Source organism: Schistocerca gregaria, chromosome 5, assembly GCF_023897955.1.
Source record: "Schistocerca gregaria isolate iqSchGreg1 chromosome 5, iqSchGreg1.2, whole genome shotgun sequence".
Lineage (NCBI taxonomy): Eukaryota > Metazoa > Arthropoda > Insecta > Orthoptera > Acrididae > Schistocerca > Schistocerca gregaria.
The window spans coordinates 92,714,876-92,737,815 of record NC_064924.1 but is presented as its reverse complement, the minus strand read 5'-3'; the positions used below and the strand labels follow the sequence as shown (position 1 = coordinate 92,737,815).

Below are 22,940 nucleotides of genomic sequence, written 5' to 3'. Positions count from 1 at the left end.
ATGTAACGTCCACTGTTCAAAGTGTCGTCAATGCGAACAAGAGGTGACCGAGACGTGTAACCAATGGCAGCCCATACCATCACGCCGGGTGATACACCAGTATGGCGATGACGAATACATGCTTCCAATGTACGCTCACCGCGATGTCGCCAAACACGGATGCGACCATCATGATGCTGTAAACAGAACCTGGATTCTTTTGAAGAAATGATGTTTTGCCTTTCGTGCACCCAGGTTCGTCCCTGAGTACACCATCACAGGCACTTCAGTCTGTGATGCGGCATCAAGGGTAACCGCTGCCATGGTCTCCGAGCTGATAGTCCATGCTGCTGCAAATCTCTTCGAACTGTCCGTGCAGATGGTTGTCGTCTTGCAAACGTCCCCATCTGTTAACTCGGGGATCGAGACGTGGCTGCACGATCCGTTACAGCCATGTTGACAAGATGACTGTCATCTCGACTGCTCGTGATACGAGGCCGTTGCGATCCAGCACGGCGTTCCGTATTACCCTCCTGAACCCACCGATTCCATATTCTGCTAACGTTCATTGGATCACCAACGCGAGCAGCAATGTCGCGGTACGATAAACCTCTATCACGATAGGCTACAATCTGACCTTTATCAAAGTCGGAAACGTACGCATTTCTCCTCTTTACAAGAGCCACGACAACGTTTCACCAGGCAACGCCGGTCAACTCCTGTTTATGTATGAGAAATCGGTTGGAAACTTTCCTCATGTCAGCACGTTGTAGGTGTCGCCACCGGCTGCAACCTTGTGTGAAGGCTCCGATAAGCTAATCATTTGCATATCACAGCATCTTCTTCCTGTCGGTTAAATGTAGCGTCTGTAGCACGCCATCTTCGTGGTGTAGCAATTTTAATGGCCAGTAGTGTAGTTGACATCTTCCAGCTGAATGGTTCGTCTTGTGCCTGCGTCATCATGACTGAGAATTTGCAATATTTGTATAAGTATATGAATATTCTAGACTACTTTGAAATTAATCTTCTTCCTGAAATTAGCAACTGACAGTTAATATTTACTTTAGCACATACTCAATCCCTTGTGAAGTATTCTGTAAGAAAAAATACTTTCTTAGCTTAAGTCCACCATTACTACACAAAATTGTTACATAAATGTCATTCCTAATGTTGCACAGTAATCGTTCTCCCATGAGAGAATCTGCTACTTATCATATTACATGCACAAATTACAGCCTTTTACATCAGACAGTTCGTATAAACATGCTTCCATAATATAACCAGAGTTCCACACAATCTGGCGAGAAAATGATAATCGTCTTGTGTATACATAGCTGAAATATTTAGGATTCCTTTGCCTAAAGGAATTCTAATTATTACTCCCTGATGCATGCTGATCATGAGGTCTATCTGTCACAGAATTTTTAATTTATGGAGCATTGTGTAGGATGTGCTACGGACGACTGCCACAGCTAATCCCACTCTTAACAATCAGTCTTGCATGTTTCATTGATAATTAGTGACTGTCACTTCTGCCGTGTGTTGTATTCAGCTCGATTCAGCTCAGGATTACTACATCTTACATGTGAGCATCTCTCCCATCATAGGATTATGTTTAAGTACATCGACGTCTGCTTCTCCTGTCTCCTACCATTGCTGTTTATTTATAGTAAAATCCTGCCACTGTACTTTTTTCTACTACTTCAATGGGAAATTGATGCTAGAAGGTCCCCAGTAACACGTCACAAACAAAATTCTCTTTTTCCTCTCATGGATACTAAATTCATTGCCGTAACTAATATTACCCACTAGATAATATTTGAAACGAAACTGTATTAACTGTTGTCGCTGAATGTAGCACATTGTCCACACTACTGCACTTTAAATCATTGATACTGACCGTCTTGAATCATTAAAAATGTAAAACATAATTTGCAGGTAGCAGTCAAAGCTAAAAGTTCCTTTAAGGTGTCATTGTATGTTCTATGACGCCCATGTTAAACTATCGAATTTTGTGACCCATTATACTGGAAAATTTTTGAGACACCAATTCACATTTTCCATAATTATTTAATGCACCTTTCTAGATACACTTAACTAGAATTTATTACTACAATTTTATAGTGGGGCATGTTATCTTTTTTTTCAGACACTTGATTTTTTGACAGAATTTTGTAAATAAATGAACATAAAAACAAAACAACTCTGGATATTTGAATTATTCCAGTTCCATATGTGTTGAATCTCACACCTGGCATGTTGTGAAAATTTCATGTCTCTACCATGAGTATTTGTTTAGAAAATGGGTCATTTATTGCAAAGAATGTAGTTCAGAGATGTTGAGGTTTAAGGCTTTTTTATTACAAATTCTTGTAGAGACTTACATCTCTGCACCTTTTATGCACTAGAATTGCCCTGGCCCATAGTTGTGTCTCCTTTAGTGTCAAAACAGCCCAGTACTTGCTTCCTCCTTTTCTTTCTTGCTTTTTTTTGTCATTTGCTGAGCAGCTGACTCTGCGCTTCACATACGTGATGCTAATCCAGTTCCTATAGTCATTTAGCTGTGTTCTGTTCATATCTTACCCCTAACTTCTCCAGAACATTAAGTCTTTAATAGTTCCCACCATTAAAAGTTATAACAGCATCAGATACTGCTAACTTTGTAGTAATAAGGCCATCAAATAAATTTGTAGGCACACAGCACCACACAACATTACTGAAGGACTCAATCACATTGTGGGTCATCCCATGTAAACACTTCTTTAGAAGCTCAGGATTTGCCAAATGTCTGTAAATAGGTTTGATTGCCTCCATTACTGACAATGGAAGAGAACGCTTGCTATATTTACTCCAAGTGTTCGGTGTATCTGGACACAAAGCATGAAATGGCTTTTCATTGATTGATATGCAATGAAAGAAAGTGCTCCACATGGCTCTTTACTTCCACTCTGAATTATCACAGGTACCTCTACTAGCCTTCCCATAATATTCCTGTAAGTTAGCTTACTACAAAAGCAGCCAATAATCACACTTATTTTAACGAAAACTAGTATCATAAACAAAGGACTGATTTGTTTATTTGTAATGCCAACTTTGGAGATGTAGCAGTAAGCACAAAGCAAAGCAATTCACAGCCTTCTAGACTGCTCAAATGTGGCAGTGTATGTGTAGCTGCGAAATTTGACACTCACATGTCAACATTCAAAATATTATCTGAAGATCTCTCAATTGTCTGATTTTAATGTATTATATACCAAAATGTGCAGGAAAGTCTAAAGTACATTATGGAGTAGAAAACAGAAAATGTCAAATTTCAATGAATTTCATATACAATGTTCCCTTAACACATTACTGAAACACTTACATTAATTACAGCAACATTCCGCTTTTATGTTTATTTATCACATTATATATGTAACATCCATAGAGGAGAGTGCCTCTTCACTTACTACTAAAACTGAATTATATAGTCAAACCATCTTCCTTGTCTTTTGGAGTATTATGGTCTTATAAATCGGTTTGCTGCACAGTGTAGCCACATGGTCATAGTTTGCACGGCTTCCCCTGTCGGAGCATTGAGTCCTCCCTCAGGTATGGGAGTGTGTTGGCCATAGCGTAAGTTAGTTTAAGTTTGAGTAATTAATGTGTAAGCTTAGGGACCGATGACCTCACCAGTTTGGTCCCATAAGAGCCTACCAATAAATCGGTTCAGTTTTTAAAAAAATAAGAATAAGGAAAACACATACTTTTGGGTAGGTTTCTGATTGGAATTTTATGTAAGCATTCGCTTACTCCCATAATCTTGCGCCACTGATCTCAAGTATACTGACTTCTGTCATTAGATAATACTGTGATTCACTTTCCAACCTAGACATAGTAATCACCACAATTTCTCTTAAAAATGTCTACACTGATTACATTCTGTATCACTACAAGCCAACAAGGTATTTCACATCTCCTTATCCTTTTGGCAGAAAATCAGAGATGTTCACACTTACTATTTTTAATTGCTGAATAGCAGTTATCAGATGTAACTCTCCTTATCTACATTTATTACTTGCTTTTGGTTTTTGATGTACTAAACAAGATTTCAAAACATTCTTTACTTTTCCTCTCATGTTTGAAAGTAGTTGTACTTATTTAGCTTATTAGCACATTTCATAACACCAAAGAGTCCCCACATGTAGTGTTTATACCAAATTAATTTGTTTTCAGTTTCCTAAGGAAAGAAAACTAACTACAGTTCCACATCAGGCCTTCTCCTGTAAAATAATACTTCTCAGTTGAGAATATAGTGGATGGGAAGCCTGCTGTTTGGGTTGGTTTTCAGAGCTTCTTTTACTCGCAATCAGTATGTGCAATATGTTTTGACTTTCACGGAGAGAGCTTCTAAGTCTTCAATCACTTCCTTACACAAAGATGAGTATTCTAATCTTTCCACTAAATGTGATAATGCATCTCTTACTTTCTCCTGTTGTAACATAAATAATTTCAAAAGTGTATTTCTGTATGCATAATGTACAGTGTGCTAACCATGCGTGCACTAGTTTACAAGTCAGCACGGATCTTAGTAATTTATGGTGACTTCATATTTTAGCACGATGACTTGCTAAATAAAAATGAAATCTCCTGAAAGTCCATACTATGGCTAAAGTTTCAAGTTCAGTGGTGGGATATGACTTCTCACAATCTGTTAAGACTCATCTTGTAAATCCTATGGTGTAAATGTTTGGTTCCCCATTTCTAGTTTGAAATTGAAGCAGCCCAAAACATAAAGCATCAGTTGTTAAATCATAATCAAGGCTTAAATATGCATCATGTAAGATCTTGCCTGTACACAGTTCATTGTTAAGTTAGTCAAAAGATGACTGTCTTTATGCTGTGCATGCCAACATTGTATGTTTCTTTAATTGATGGTTGAAGCTTTATTATCCAGTACCTGCTTTGGAACAAACTTTCACTAAAAACTACACAATCTTTTGAATGGCTTTTATTTTTGTTGTTATGTGGCATAGGAAAATTTCATACTGCTATAATCCTACTTATTCCTTCCAGTGACATGATATGACCAAGTAATTTAATCTCCTTTGTGCCACATTTTGACTTCTTAAGATTTACTGTTACTCCAACTCTTGGATATGCTTCTAGTGGCTCTTTTATCAATCAGTTCCAGATGTTCCTGCACGTTAAGGTAGCTTTTAAAAAGTCATCAATATGTGCTCAACCTAACGATTGCTATTCCAATAATTTTTCGAAGATTGAAATTAATACAATCACTCTTACATTCAGTCCAAATGACAGAATTTAAAATAAATTGGTATCTTCTTCCAGCAAATGTGAGTGCTGCATTCTTCAGTAATTATTTTGTCAAAGGCAATTGCCAATAAACATCATAAATCTATAACTGACAAGTACTGTACTCCATGTAATCTCTGAAAATTTTCTTCCAAGTTATTTAGGCATGCCATTACTGGTACCAAAACATTACTAATTATTGTTCATACAAAACTAATCCCATTCCTCCGCCTGAATTAAAAATGGACTACAATATGGTTCATTGAACTTTGAATGACTTGCCACTTTAACAATTGTATAAATCTGTTTCTTAGTGATTATTTGATCTAAGATATAGGGTATTTGGGAAGACGAAAAGGCTCACAGAGTTTTACATCAAAATTAAATCAATATTGAGTAATTAGTCCATGTGATTCATGTACTTGGTCTTCAGTTGCTTCCATTACATTCATTTTAGCCCATCCTGCTGCATATGCTTCTGTACTGATTGTTATCAGTGGTTTCTGCTTGCATTTTTATTCGATCACAGAATCTTCCTCCATAAAACCTCTTTCGAAACACATCATTAACTTTCTAGCACAGGAGTCGCTCTTTGCATGCTTCTTTTCCAAAAAACAAAACAAAAAATCAGTTCCTAAAATGAAGTCTACTAACAAGTCTCCAACCTCTAAAATCGAATGTTCCACTGTTCTTCCATTCAACGCTACACTAAATGACAATGAATAACCTTGCAGCTTAATAGACTAGATTCTGTATCCAACAGCTCCTACCCTTTTTATGCCACTGGCAGGCAATGTTAACACTTTCTTGTTTTAATTTAGCCTGCAAAATAAATCTGCAGAAACTAAACTGAGGTCAGCACCTGTGTCCACAATCAGTCTGACCATTATTCCAGTTATATTCACACTGATTGATTGCTGATTGCATGGCTTTTTGCATAAATCACTTTGGGAAAATGCAGGGATGGTTCCTTTGAAAGGGTACATATGATTTGTTCCCTCATTCTTCCCTAATCCGATCTTGTGCTCCATCTCTAATGACCCCATTGTTGATGGGATATTAAACACTAATTCCCATCCCCCCCCCCCCCCCCCCCCCCCGAGCTTTATGTATGCTGCATTTTGTTGCTTTATTTTTTATCTTTTCTCCAATCTGATTTCCACTGATAGAGTACAATATACGTATCTCTATTTACTTCCCCTTCCCATACCTTTTACCTGATTCAGTGCTGTTTTCCCAGTTGTGATGTGTGCAGTTATTCATTTTTCTCGTGCTTCCTCGACCACTCTAATGTTGCACTCCTCTCCCAACTGATTTCGCAGATCTTGTACTTCTGCTCTTTTCATGATATAACATGATCAAAGAGCTGGATAGTACATAAGTTTGGGGTAACATGGAATGACATGTACTACCAAGAAATTCTCAAAATCGTTGTCTAGTAGCGTCAATAATTTTTCTCTAATGTGAAGTGGAAGTTTTTCCTTCAAAATCCTTAAACTGTTTACTTGTAACCTGTCCTGATCCCACTACTTAGCTTTGTTTATACACTTTGTGAAATATCTGTGCAGAATTCATTGTCTTACACAGTATGGTAATCGACTGATAAACTTCTGAAACCTCTCCATGACAACTATTTCGACAGTAATGTGCTGGCAGATGTTGACTGTTTCTGTTGCCCACAATGCTGCATTATCTAGCATATAGCCTCTGTTCTTTTGATTTTCAGCCCAAGTTCATGGAAATACACTGTGAAAATACTATATAAACACCATCAGATGCCTGTTGAATTTTCTGGAAATAAATGCTGCAAGACTTTTGTTCATTTTTGAATTAGGATTACATGCAAATGTGCACTCTGAAAATTCCATAAACTGAAATGCCCTCTCATATGTTTCGACCTATGAATCTGAAAACAGTTTTAAGGAAGTATAATAAAAACACAAAAGCAACTTTGTACAATGTACTAATAATGGACATAAATAGATAAGTGAATTATGTGATCCTATTAATGTGTGATAAACACACAAATTCACATGAATAATGTGTAAGCAATTGAGCTTGCAGCCAAGTTGCTTGCATTCGGCATGCTTGGCCCCATCTGTCAGTATAACCTTTCTATTCTGAAATCTGAAAATGCAAAGGGTAAAGCAGTCATGTTTTATATTAAGTGATGAACTCCCTTAGTAGGTACAGCAATTGACTGACCTTCAGTTCTGCAAAAACATGCAGAGAAAAGATTGTGCATATTGATGACTGAAATATATAATGTTTATCACAGTGATAACTCAGGAAAATTACTATCTTTGCCAAAGTCAATACGCACACTGTGTGGAAAAGCTTGATACTGACTGCAAAATGCAGCTTGGCCATAAAGACATTGGAATTTGAAAATATTGTAAAGGGATCATGAATAACTGTCAGAGGCTTTTCAGCGAAAAGTGTGTAATTGCTTTTACAGTATAGTTAAGCTGCCATGACACACACAGCACATATGCATATAGCACAAGGTACAAAAAGCCACAACACAGGGAATTTTTCAACAAAAGGAAACCTTATGCAGGTACATCAGAAAATATTGAAGGAAGCTTGTTAAATTATAATATGATGAGTTTACATTTCCTAGTATTTAGCTGGATTAATGGATACCCAGTTCTGTACATGTTTCCAAAGTCACCCATCTTAAAAAACCATGTACATAAGATCTCAACACATAAAACAAGCACTAAATTACTGAAAATACCTTGAATATGGTGACACCAAGCCTTGCAATATGAACCGGAAAATGTGCACACATTAACAGCATGTCTTCCATGAGTAAACAGCAGACAGTTACTTCCATTGTACTCTGATGTTACACAATTATTAAGCATCTTAACACAGCTGCCCATCTCCAGGTGCAGCACCCATCTACAAAAATATAAATCAAATATGGACCTGTAGTCTACAGAAAGACAGACACTGGTCTTTTAACACATAACATAAAATATAGTATTCATTACTCAGGAGACCACTATTCTGCCATAGCAGTAAGCTATGAAAATATCAAATAGTGACAAAAAAGTGTAATATTAAAAATCAATAATATACACAAAAGTCTCAAAACAAGAAGAAATTGTAAGGTAAATGACTGAACAGGCCACAGTTCAGGCACACAACCATTGTCAACAGTACTAACCAGGAAGAAATTCTCCATAATAAAATGCACAGGTCCACAAATCATTGTTATTGCATATCCTGAAAATATCTGAAACTGTTTCCTGTCCAAAGTGTTATTACTTTATTAAACATCTGCAAGTATCTTTTTAGCGTAATCAAGCAAATAAAAATATCTCAGCATGAAACACAGAGTCCTTAATCCACAATTAAACACACAATGAAGGTACTAGTTCATTTTACACCATAATTCATGAAGATCTATCATTCCAACTGAACATTAAAAGAAAGCAGGGATATATTTCAGTACACTCCTAACACTGCAATAATCATATCAGGAAACCCAGTTTCTCGAAGTCACAAGCAGTACAGGCAAAAATAGACATGTGTATCAGATGATGTATTTTTAATGACTAACTAACACAGTGAAAGAACCACCTAGTTTCTCGAAATCACAAGCAGTATAGGCAAAAATAGACATGTGTATCAGATGATGTATTTTTAATGACTAACTAACACAGTGAAAGAACCACCTAGTAGCATCAGCAATTGTAAAGAAACCAAAAAAATCAAATATCTCAGCAAAACATCTGGAAGTACACTATTCAACAACCTTTTTTCATTAGAATTTGTCCTCAAAAGCATATCACTGGTCTGTGAAGAATGCAAACACATTCAAAAAAATAAAGTTCCAATATCAGAAATAATAACCCCTGGAAACAGCTCCAATATATCACACACAAGAGTGTCAACTATTCTATACGGGTAAGAAAATTTTCTCAGTTTCACCACTTTTTGCTCAGAAGGACAGTACTTAATTTACAAAACTCTGATTAGCAAACATGTAGGACTTTCATTAAAAATGGAAAACATGAAAAGGTTTCAGATTCTTGATCACAATGAACCGCTCCCACACTTAATTAAGAAATACAACTCTTAAATTTCTATACAGAGTAACACTTAATCAGTTATGCTTGCAACCAGCTAAACACCACAAGAAGACACAGAATATGACGTAATGTAATCATACAACAAAATAATATACAGGGTGTCCCATTTATCTTAACCACACTAAATAAATGTTTGTCCAGATGCAAATTACACAACGTTTCAAGCAAATGTTCTTTAGGTATCAGGGGGATATCAGTCATCATGATTGCCTTCGTTGTAGCTTTGTTTTTTACAAAGATGTGAACAGCAGTATGACTTTTTTGAAATGGGACTCTGTATTTTTTTTATTCATTTCCTCTCCTAAAGACCTATTGAAAAACGTATCACAGTGTAGCATTCACTGAAAAACAATGTTATTAATTACGTAACACAACAATGACGTACACGCTCTCAGTGCTTAGTGCAGGTAATCGGGTCAATGGAACACATCCACGTGCTGACGTTGACAGAGGACAAATGTAAACATAATTAGAATGTACATTCCATCAACTATCGTCAGTTGAGGACTTATGTGAGTAGAATGCACAAAAACCAAGAGAAGGTAGAAATGCTACTCGCCTATGAGGATTGTAAGTTAACAGAACAGTAATTTTAATATTGTTTCTTATGTACGGGTGCATTTAGTACAGTAGTCCTTTTAAATACTGTTGTGTAGAGTAGGCACACAGTAATGGCTATTCTTCCTGCAAACTGCATCTTTTATTGTTGTTGTTGTTGAAGGTAGGCGAAATGCTACGCAGGCAGCAGAACTGTACAGAGAACGATATGCTGACAAGGACCCACCTTCCCGACGGATGTTTTCTTGTCTTGTTGCAACACTTCAGGAAACAGGATGCTTCAACCTATGACAACGCAATCGTCCCAGCAGTCGCACATTTCTGTCAGTGTGTAGTGTCGCAGCTGTTATGCGACTGCAGATTTTTGCAGTAAGTTTTGTTAGGTTATGGCAAGGTGTTTTGGCAGCAGTGTAGTACATACTACTCGCGGCTGCCAACACGTTGCCTGCCATATGCGTCACAGCCACACCTGTCGCTAAAGCGGACCGTGAGAATGCTCATTGTGGCGCATACTGGAATCACTTATTCACCCCACCGAAGAAACTAATAACTACGTTAAATATCATCTGATATGACGAGGAAAAGTATCCTGAAATAACGGACCAACGACGACTTATGAGAATCGTTCAACGTCACAAAAGTGCTGCAGATTTCAATGCTGCGTCATCAACAAGTGCCAGCGTGAAAACCATTCAATCAAATATCATCAATATTGACTTTCGGAGCTGAAGGCCCACTCACGTACCGTAGATGACTGCACGACACAAACCTTTACGTCTTGCCTGGGCCCGTCATATTTGACTGTTGGTGACCGGAAACATATTGCCTGGTCGGACGAGTCTCCTTTCAAATTGTATCGAGCGGGTGGAGGTTTGCGGGTATGGAGACAACCTCTTGAATCCGTGGACCCTGGGTGTCAGCAGGGGACTATTCGAGCCGGTGTGATGGTGTAGGGCGTGTGGAGTTGGAGTGATGTGGGACCTCTGATACGTCTAGATACCACTCTCGCTTCTGGCACGTACGTAAGCATCCTGTCTGATTGCCTGCATCCATTCATGTCCGACGGACTTTTGGAATTCCAGCAGGGCCATGTGACACCGCACACGTCCATAATTGCTACAGACTGGCTACAGGAACACTTTTCTGAGTTTAAACACTTCCGCGGCCACCAAACTCCTCAGACATGAACATTATGGAGCATATCTGGGATGCCTTGCAACGTACTATTCCCCACCCCTTGGTACTCTTACATATTTATGGACTGCCATGAAGGATTCATGGTGTCAATTCCCTCTGGCACTACGTCAGACATTAGTCGAGTCCATGCCACGACTCGTAGCGGCACTCCTGCGTGCGGGCCCTATACGATATTAGGCAGATGTAGCAGTTTGTTTGGCTCTTCAGTGCGAAAGCGGTTTAGGAAACAATCTCAGCAACCGTCTTAGGTTGTCTGCAGATGGTGTTGTGGTTTATCGTCTAATAAAGTTTTCAGAAGATCAAAACAAATTGTAAAGCTATTTAGAATAGATATCTGCATGGTGCTAAAATTGACAATTGACCCTAAATAACAACAAGTGTGATACCATCCACATGCGTAAATTACAGCTACGAGAAACTTAAACTGGGAAGAAAACACACAAAATGTTGTGGGGAAGACGGACCAAAAACTGCTATTTATTGGCAGAATACTTAGAAGATGCAAGATCTGTAGGAGAGACTGTCTACATTACGCTTGTCCATCCTCTTTGGACTACGGTGAGGGATTCATTCCATATAGGATTAACGGAGTACATCGAGAAAGTTCAAAGAATGGCAGCACGTTTTGTATGATCGTGAATTAGGAGCGAGAGTGTCACGAACATGATACAAGATTTGCGGTGAACATAATTAAAACAAAGACGTTTCTCGTTGCAGCGGGATCTTCTCACGAAATATCAATCACTAACTTCCTCCTCCGAATGCGAAAATATTTCCTCGACGCTGAACTACACAGGGAGAAACGATCATCGAAATAAAACAAGGGAAATCAGAGCCCTCACGGAAATATACAGCTGTTCGTTTTTTACAATGCTCTGTTCTACATCTACATCTACATCCATACTCCGCAAGCCACCTGACGGTGTGTGGCGCAGGGTACCCTGAGTACCTCTATCGGTTCTCCCTTCTATTCCAGTCTCGTATTGTTCGTGGAAAGAAGGATTGTCGGTATGCTTCTGTGTGGGCTCTAATCCCTCTGATTTTATCCTCATGGTCTCTTCGCGAGATAAACGTAGGAGGGAGCCATATACTGCTTGACTCTTCGGTGAAGGTATTCTCTCGAAACTTTAACAAAAGCCCGTGCCGAGCTACTGAGCACCTCTCCTGCAGAGTCTTCCACTGGAGTTTATCTATCATCTCCGTAACGCTTTCGCGATTACTAAATGATCCTGTAACGAATCGCGCTGCTCTCCGTTGGATCTTCTCTATCTCTTCTATCAACCCTATCTGGTGCGGATCCCACACTGCTGAGCAGTATTCAAGCAGTGGGCGAACAAGCGTACTGTAACCTACTTCCTTTGTTTTCGAATTGCATTTCCTTAGGATTCTTCCAATTAATCTCAGTCTGCCATCTGCTTTACCCACGATCAATTTTATATGATCATTCCATTTTAAATCATTCCTTCCCAGATAATTTATGGAATTAACTGCTTCCAGTTGCTGACCTTCTATTTTGTAGCTAAATGATAAGGGATCTATCTTTCTATGTATTCGCAGCACATTACACTTGTCTACATTGAGATTCAATTGCCATTCCGTGCATCATGCGTCGATTCGCTGCAGATCCTCCTGCATTTCAGTACAATTTTCCATTGTTGCAACCTCTCGATACACCACAGCATCATCTGCAAAAAGCCTCAGTGAACTTCCGATGTCATCCACCAGATCATTTATGTATATTGTGAATAACAACGGTCCTATGACATTCCCCTGCGGCACACCTGAAATCACTCTTACTTCGTAAGACTTCTCTCCATTGAGAATGACATGCTGCGTTCGAGAGTGGGATAATAGAGAATTATTGTGGAAGTGGTTCGACGAAGCCTCTACCACGCACTTAAGTATGATAGACAGAGTATCCATGTAGATGCAGATATTCACCGAATTTGGTGGTCGCCACATTGAACTTTACTTGTATTGGATCAGAATGCTAACCCTTCTTTGAAAAGCACAAAAACTGTTTAACCCTTTTCCGGGCATTGGTTCCACTTCAAATTATTATCTACTACAGGTCCTAGTAGTTTGTAAGGGGAATTTTAGAGCACCCTGTATGACAGTGAACTAACAAGACGGTTCTCTGCGTACCCCCTTTAAATGAAATAATTCGGTGCCAAATTCCATTCTGTTTTTCATGGTCTAGATTGTCTTCATACATATGATTATTTCCTTTGTAATGTCCAACGAGGAACCAATGATTGGGCCATATGAGCGTGAGAGTTTTTTATAGGCATGTGTTCACTTGTTGAAGAAGGATGTGAATACACCAATTGTGATCTCCGAATCGGTGTCTGCTGGAAAAATTTATCTGGTTGGTGAGGGGGTGGGGGTGGGGGGGAGGGAAGTAAGATACTAAATTTGTCGTGTAATACAGCTGTTGCTATTACCATGGTAGCAGCGACGTAATGCTACTAATTGACGAAGGAGAGGTTTAGCATTGTCACGGGAAATCACTTGCTGAAGTGTATGAGAATTCTGTAACCAAGAAACACTCAGTACTCCACATTCCTGGAATTGGGGGGGGGGGGGGCAAGGGCCAATTCCCCCTCTCCCCAAGGCACCATCTGTGGATGCCCATGGTCCTGCCTGTAATCACTTAAGAAAGTATCAGTTTTCCTAGTGTGGGCTCGATAAACGCAGTTTTTATGCGAAAAATGTCCTTAATAAATAGTTTATGCAGTGTTTAACAGAGAATAGTTGACTTTTTTCTCATAGAATTTTGTACATGGCTGCACGTTCAGAGATCGTGAATAGTTACAATTGAAAGAAACACAGCCCTCGGTCGATATTTTGAACGAATTTAACGGGGTTTCGACACAAATGACAACATTCACTTATTGAGAAACTTAACTTTCTTAATAACAATGCACTTTCATAGCGCTTATTGTCAAGGGTGGTACTTATGCCCATACTATAACAGAATGAAAAATATAAAATTCGTTATTTATTTTTGTCTTGCATCAACAACATAGTTTTTGAAGACATAATGATGTGTATGTAGAGACCGTAAGGTGAAAATGTCCCTTAGCATACTCTTACCATCAACAACACACCCAGAGTAATGTGTAATACCAAATTGACGTCAGAGTACTTTACGTCCAAGGGACAAAATATTTAAAAATGTAAATTTGAATTTTACTGACAACTTACTAGTTAAAGAGATGCTGATATGTAAGTGATGTCCTGAAGCTAGAAATACTGAATACGACACTCATCAGGGAAGTAACTTCTACACTTAAGGCTTAAATTTTTTTGGGTTAACTTTAACTGAAGAATTAAAATATAGAATCTGGGAGAATAGTTCGTTAAGAACAGTAAACATTTTTTCAGAATTTTAGAATTTAGTGTAAATGACTAGATAACAATATTTCCAAATGGTGGGCATAAAGTGCCCGTCGCCAACTCCCCCCTCCTCCCCCCCCCCCGTCTATACTTGGTATAGATTAGGGTCAAGACAAAGATTTGAGTTATTTTCGCTAAATGCACATTCGACTAATATCAGCTTTATTGCAGAACCATTTTTCGATAATATATCTTTACCAGAAAAGAAGTTCGCCACTGCTTGTTGTGTCGACAAGAAAATAGCTTTACCAGTGATCTACCCAGCAACACTTCGACTGCCTATGTCGAACTGCAATTTTGGCTTACAAAACACTGTGCTCTCACGGTATTCTTTTCTGTTTGCGTAAAGATGTGAGAAAGTCTCTGTCTCTGCGCCTCTCCTGCGAATAATTTTGGGCTTACTGTGACACCCTGTAACAACCACGAGGAATGCCCTGAGTCCTGACAAGATAGGAGGTGTAAGACGCGTTTCCATGCCGATTAAGTTTTTGTAATATAACCGGTGGCGGGAACATTGAAACTTTGTGAAGGATCAGTTCAAACTACCATCATAAACTTAACTGCAAAACGTAGCCCGAGTGCGTACGTGGATGCTTTTGCAAAAGGATTAGGTACCTCAGAGCTAGCACGACGACCACACATCTGTCTAGTACTTGCAGAACTCTGTTGGATGCACTCAGTGGATTGAAAGAGTACACGGGTCCCACCGGTGGATATTCTCTTACGTAAACAACCAGGGTCATTAGACAGCTGGTCTCACCGTCAAACGCTTTGCGCTGCGGGAGATGCGGTGCCTCACTTTACACGAATAATAGCATTTGTTTCTGAATTGAAACTGTTGAAACTGCGGAGATGAAGAGCCATTTATTGCCGTGTTACTGGCATGTGGATCCGTCACAGTGTGGCTAGTGGAAGAGGGACAAGAGACCGTGCTAGCTGGACCAGGGAAGCCGCTACTGCTTGTGAGGATCAGGGTGGGCAGCGGTCTGCCGCTGTCTGCAGAGGACGCTCTGGTCCAGGGGAACACCGTGGTGGAGCGACTGACGGAGGTCTGGATGACTTGGACAGACATTTGATGTCATGACTGACAGCTTGTTGTATACACGGAAAATGTAAGTTAAGGCAGATGAGCAGGAATAACAATCCTGTAATCTTCAAATACAGTATTATTGGTGGGTTGATAGTCACAATCACGTAGATTAAATATCGAGGCGTAATATTGCGAGGTAACATGAAACGAAAAATGTACATAAGATCTGTACCAGGGACGGCTAATGGTCGACTCATGTTTATTCCGAGAAATGTAGGACTGTGTATCTGTTCTTCACTTGACACAATTTCTTAAAGTAGGCTAAACATCCAATACATGCACAGCAAAAATCTCTGCACCAACCTCTCTTGACAATAATCCTGGAATATCAACTGCTGAAATATCTCAAACAAACCCTTGGGCAGTACTGCAACAGGCTGCACTCTTTCTGGTTTTTAATCTTGGTTTATTGGCACACCTCACAAGTTTTCTGCTCCTTCCTAGCTATCCTATTATTACCCTTTGCATGCAAAAGAATAGTTATGTAAGTGTGCAATACACTAGTTTATACCAAAATACCCATAAACTCTGATACAATTTAAGTAGGTACTGCAGCTCTTCCTCTAAAAGGTTGTGGTAAGTTGCTAAAGAATAAAACGTCAATACAGCAAATCCACTCCCCTTTCATGATTTCCCTACTTGTCACACTTCCTTGATTTTTGTAAGATTCTTATCCTTCTTTTGTTCTCAATTAAGATTTTTCATTAATGCCTCTAATTCTTTCTCATGTTCTAAATGACGAACTTTGGAAACTGAACTTCCCCAGGTCAGAACTCCATTCGCTTTCCATTCCACAGACAGGCGAGATAGTTCATCTCAAGCACAATTGTCTTTTAACAGTATTTCTAAACCATACTCATGATGAAAAAGCAACCATAGCTAAAAACGACTGTGCAAAAGCTTCCTCGTCCTTAAAAATATCAGTAGTCTATGTACACAATAAAATCCAATCTTTCTCCCATAGGACATATACCTAAAATTTTTCATAGCCGTTGCTACTACTAAAGTATTCTTTTCAGTAACTGAGTAATTCTACTCACAGCTGATTAACATACGACTGGAAAGTGCTAACGTCACTGTTCTCCCAGGAGGAACAAGACTGCGAGGAAGACCGGCAAAGAGATGGACTGACAACGTCAGGGGAGACACGCACCACGCACGTTGTTGACTTAAGACCAGAAGATGTCAGCGACAGGGAGAAATGGAGGAGATGTAGCAAAACAGCAGACCCCGCAAGTCGGGATTAATGCTTGGAATGAAAGAGGGAAAACGTCAACTTGTATTAATTTTCCTGTGTCATGTTCTCCCTTATATCGATGAAATTTTAATTGTGGAATAGACTGCTATGCCGAATTGTCACTAGCGTTTAATTAATGCAACTCTGAACTGGTTTACATGGATCTCAAGTATGATTGTATACTTCGAAGCTATTATTGTGATAACCATTTTACCATGCACTTTGGCCCGTCTGTTTTCTTTCCCTCATTTCCGTTTCCAACTATATAAACTCCTTACATCTGAGCACTCACACACTTCCAACGATGTAATGCATACCGCAGCCCTCCTTTCTGTAGGTCTTATAGTACCCACCTCTCTAACGGAGAGTTAAGTAGCAGAATTTTCGAAATGTATTTCTTGTTTTCCCAGTTCCATAACCTGGCTTATTGTACATTACAAAATATCTCAGAGACTATAATTTACTTTTTCTGTACAATCACAGTTCTCAGGATCACGTGTACTTCGTGAATAGGCATAATAATAACCATTTAATATCTTTCTTCCCATTCACACCATTATCCTATATCTACATCTACATGGATACTCTGCAAATCACATTTAAGTGTCTGGCAGAGGTTTCATCGAACCACCTTCACAATTTTCTGCTATTCCAACCTCGTATAGCGCGGGGAAAGAAAGAACACCTGTATCCTTCCGTACGAGCTCTGATTTCCCTTATTTTATCATGGCGATCGGTTCTCCCTATGTAGGTCGGTGTCAACAGAATATATTCGCATTCGAAGGAGAAAGCTGGTGATTGGAATTTCGTGAGAAGTTTCCGCCGCAACGGAAAACGCCTTTCTTTTAGTGATGTCAATGACAAATCCCGTATCATTTCTGTGAGACTCTCTCTCATATTTCGCGATAATACAAAATGTGCTGCCCTTCTTTGAACTTTTTCGATGTACTCCGTCAGTCCTATAGGGTAATGATCCCACACCGCGCAGCAGTATTCTAAAAGAGGCCGGACGTGCGTAGTGTAGACAGTCTCCTTAGTAGATCTGTTACATTTTACAGGTGTCCTGCCAATAAAACGTAATCTTTGGTAAGCCTTCCCCAAAACATTTTCTATGTGTTCCTTCCAATTTATGTTGTTCGTAATTGAAATACCGACGTATTTAGTTGAATTTGCGGCTTTTAGATTAGAATTTGTGCACCATTCAGATACCTTTTCAAAAAATGTTTTGAACTTCTGACGATTTTATTAGCCGTCCTCTGTAAAAAAAAACTAAGACTGCTCCTCAGATTGTCTCCCAAATCCTTTATATAGATAAGGAACAGCTAAGGGTCTATAACACTACCTTCGTGATCGCCAGAAATCACTTCTGTTTTACTCGGTGAATTTCTGTCAGTTACTACGAACTGTGACCTATCTGGCAGGAAATCACAAATCCAGTCACATAACAGACGATATTCCATAAGCACACAATTTCGCTACAAGCCGCTTGTGTGTTACAGTGTCAAAAGTATTCCGGAAATCCAGAAATACGGAATCGATCTGAAATCCCTTTTCAATAGCTCTCAACACTTCATGTGAATAAGGAGCTAGATGGATTTCACAGGAACGATGTTTTCTAAACCCATACTGACTGAGTGTCAATAGACTGTTTTCTTCGAGGTAATTCATAATGTTTGAACACACTATATGTTCCAAAATCCTGGTTTATATCGACATTAACGACATAGGCCTGTAATTTAGTGGATTACTGCTACTACCTTTCTTGAATATTGATGTGTTCTGAACTTTCCAGTCTTTGGGTACGGATCTTCCGTCGAGCGAATGGTTATATATGATTGTTAAGTATGGAGCTAATGCATCAGCATACTCCGAAACGAATCTAATTGGTATGCAGTTTGGACGAGAATTCTTGCTTTTATTAAGTGATTTGAGTTGCTTCACTACTCCGAGGATATTTATTTATACGTTACTAATGTTGGCAGCTGTTCTCGATTCGAATTATGGAATATTTACTTCGTCTTCTTTTGTGAAGGCTTTTCAGAAGGCTGGTGTAGTAACTCAAAGTCAAATCCCTGTATCGGATTTGATGCTCGTTATTAACTCAGAAGTATTTGTTGCTAAGAGGTCAAATATGCTTGCACAACCGTTTACTATTCGCGTGGGCTCATGAACTAACTGCTCGAAATAATTTTCAGAGAATGCGTTTGGCACAATTTCCGATGCTATTTTATGCACACCTTCGGAATTTCGACAACATATCGAGGGTAAATTAAAGTCACCACCAACTGTTACCGTATGCGTCGGGTACGTGTTTGAAATTAAACTCAACTTTTCTTTGAGCCTTTTAGCAACTGTATCATCGAAATTGGTAGGTAGGTAAAGGATCCTATTATTATTTTATTCAGGTTGCCAACAACGACCTCTGCCCATACTAACTCACAGGAAGTATCTGCTTCAGTTTCGCGACAGGTTAAACTACTTCTAACAGGAACAAACACGCCACCGTCAACCGTGTTTAGCCCATCCTTTCGGAACATCGTTAGGTTCTTCGGAAACATTTCGCCTGAGCTTATATCCGACTTTAGCAAAGCTTTCAGTGCCTTTAAAGATTTGAGTATCAGTGCTTTCTATTAGTGCTTGGAGCTCTGGTATTTTCCCAACACAGCTCCGACAATTTACAACTGTTATACCAATGGTTCCAGTATTTACGTTCTTCCTGTGTTCGGCCTGCACTCTTTGTGACTGAAGCCCTTCTTGTGTTTTTTTGAGACCCTCTAACCTAAAAAAAAACACCCAGTCCACGCCACACAGCCACTCGAAACCAGAGAGAATCTCTCCTGATCCCAAGTGACACACATCATTGGTACGGATGTGAGCAACCACCTGCAGTTGGCTGCATCCTGTGCTCTTCATGGCATCCGGGAGGACCATTTCCGTACCTGGAATGAGTCCAGTCGGTATGCACACGGAGTGCACATTGGTTTTCTTTCCCGTATTGTAAGCCAAGTATATACAGGGCCCCGTAACGCGCATAACGCTGGAGCCCCCACAACCCATTACCCCACTCTCTATGATTGCCTGGATCTTGCAGACTGGTTGGTTTCAAATTATTAAACAAATTAGCAATAAGTAATGACACTCGTAAAAAGCCTAAAAACCATAGTCCATAAGAAGCTGATGCCTTTCGACCACAGACGCAACGATGACTATGACTCGTTGTGGAAAGCTGCTGCCCGCTGCCGTTTCTTACTTAATATGGGGGCGTTATGAAGGGCTGTGTCTCATGGTCATTCTTTTTTTCTCATTTTATTTTTATTTTTTGTCATAGCATTGCTGTTACGGAGCATAGTGATTCAGTTAACTGGGACACTGGCGAAGATAACAACATAAAACAGTTAGCGGTACCTTCAATGTAAATGATGACGTTCCTAAAGAATGCATATAAAAAGTTATCCTGAACGGCTTCAGCGTATGTAGGGAATTGGCATCAGAATGAAAAACAATCTGAGTCAATCCAGTTTATTTTTCTTACCCAGATTAGCATAATCACGATAGATGTAACAATAAATATGTGAAAGACGTGAATTGGTAGAATGTAAGACTTATCTTGGTAGCGTATGAATGTCATTAATCATGTGGATAAATGCACATGTTGCGCTTTCAGTAACAGAAAGTGACTGACTGGCCGACAATGTCACCACAGCTATGGTCCACCCGTAATTTAACTGAATCGTATCAACAAGGGGCGGCGCTGCACATTTACCAACACTTTTCTGGATTCTAATCTGGTACGAAACTTGTGGGAAGATTACTACTTAAACAAGATAATTTTCCTTAACTTGACACATTCAGAACTATAAAAACTTTTACGCGTTTGGTGCGAAATTGAACACCAATCATAAAAAATTACCATTTCATTCGTATTTCCACTTCATCTGCTGCAGGGTGACTGCACAATTTGTTATGAAAACTTGCACTTGGTGTATTGTCTGGCAACAGCATTGATTTGCCTTTGTATAGTAAAAAAATCTGTGTTTACTTTAACAATACAACCACCTTTAACCATTCTGTTGTGCGTTACAACAACCCAGCACAATATTTCGGAATTGGAAATGATAACAGGAATAACTGTACTTAAAACTACCTTCACTTCTCGGTCGTCGTTTGTAGAATGATTAGTACGAATTTTAGAGTACGGTACAGTTCCCATGTGAAACGAAAAATGGAATTATTGTTACGTTTTTACTCAGAACTTCAGAACTTGCATTATATATAGAATTTATTTACCACCTCTTTAGGTCACAAATTGCTTTGAGTGAAAATCATTTCAAAAACTAAGTTTGATGGTTTTACCTTAAACTGTTCCTAAGCCGAGGCGTCTCTCTCTAGGTCATGATGTAGACATATAGCATTCTCAAAGGGAAAACATCAAATAAGTGAGATGAAACACGTGGTTAACACAAAAAAGTTTTCCAATGAACAGCTTCAATTATCCAGAAACTATTTTCATTAAATGTAAATATCGAAGTGAAAGGCATTTAGATACACGGTTCTATTAAATATTACATGCTGTTTAACACGTCGGCTAGAAGATAACTAATAATTTCTCAGAAGGAGGTAAAAATTTTAGATCGTCTCTATTTACGCAAAGTTAAATTCAGTTTTCGACACACATGTTTAGTTAGATGTGAATTAAGCACGAAGCTCACATTTTGCTGACGGGTGTGGTTAGCTATTCCCATAAACAACTGAGACAAGCAGTGTAAAAGAAGCTTCCTGCATGCATCCTCCAAAAACAGTGACATCGATTACGCAAAATAGAAAGCACACGCAACAACGAATGACAGTTGAAGATCGCTAAGGTCATTCCCGCGGAAACGCATCCCTTCATTCTCTTCAAGATGTCGCAGCGCGCCGGAAGTGTTCCTGTAGCTGTGCCCGAGGCGAAGCTGAAGCCGTACTACGTGCCGTGGCACGAGTACGGAAAGGTAAGTGAGATGTTGCACACGGTTTCAGGTAAGATACGTAGCAATGGAAAGTGCACAGATTAGAAGCTACGCAATTCGGTTGCAGCGTGCACCGCTCCTCCTTCATAAAACGACTTTATTATGGACTCAGCGGCTTTGGAAGTTATATCCAACGATATTACTGATTATGAAAGACAAAGATACTGAAACATAGTGTAGCCGTCATTTCTTTGCTTGAAATGCGGGTCGATTTGTGTGTTTTTGTGTGCTACGCAGTTCGTAAATACACGAAATGTAAAAGACGTTGTGTATGGCTATCTAAATTCCCTTATCGTTGATACACATTTCGAAGTGCAAGGATTTAATCACTGTAGCTTCCATTTTGTATCCATTTTGCGTTTCTGTAATAATTAGTTGAACTGGCGTGAATTAACAGAGTGTGCAACTCATGCGTAGTACGTTCCTGTTGGTAACCCGTTGTCATACGTATTAGCCAGTCGGCTGACAGTACACGGCAGCAACTGAAAATCAATCACATCGGTTTTTTTCCGACTTTAACTCCATTTCCGAAACTGTGGCTAAAAATTGCTCCGAGTGACAGAAAATATCCCTCAACTTTGTTTATGAAACACAGGAAGCTACGAAGAAGCAGTGTTGGTCTTTATTCACATCTGATTAATTATTCGCAGTGTTCACTTCCTACCATTTATTACTGGAACTCTTCCAATAAAAAGGCCGTCGACAGGGTAAGTGCACCTTTATCTTTTGTTGTGTATCTCACACATTAAACCACCGTTGCATATTTGGTTGACTTGTAATCATTGTTCATGTTTATATCAGCAGACACTGGTTGTAATATCACTTGCCTAACATCAGTAATATTACAATTTTCGCAGCAAATATGAGTGAGGAATAAATGAAACACGAAAATTATTTCTTAACTTCAGTTTTATAGATAGTGAAGAAGATGGTACATCCAAAAATGGGCCATCCGATCAAGTCTGAATGTAATGGGTTGTGTACCCATGACCACAAACTTAACATTAACTTATAACCATAGTCAGGAATGCGATCTCACCATCCCATCTACCCAATAACGATTAAACAAAAATGCG

General features: G+C 39.2%; 1 protein-coding gene across 3 annotated transcripts in view; it reads left to right on the top strand.

Moving 5' to 3' along the window:
- LOC126273105 (uncharacterized) overlaps positions 1 to 22,940 on the top strand; it is an 84,517-nt gene that overhangs the window by 49,031 nt on the left and 12,546 nt on the right. The window contains exon 1 of one of the 3 annotated variants that reach the window (XM_049976542.1): positions 21,754 to 21,846. The exons of 1 other annotated variant lie outside the window; for it this stretch is intronic. In XM_049976542.1, the coding sequence (XP_049832499.1) occupies positions 21,760 to 21,846 (87 nt within the window). In that variant the 5' untranslated portion in view covers positions 21,754 to 21,759. Of the gene's footprint in view, positions 1 to 21,753; positions 21,847 to 22,078; positions 22,572 to 22,940 lie in introns of those variants that run through there. One more of the 3 variants, XM_049976541.1, reaches the window with a different exon arrangement.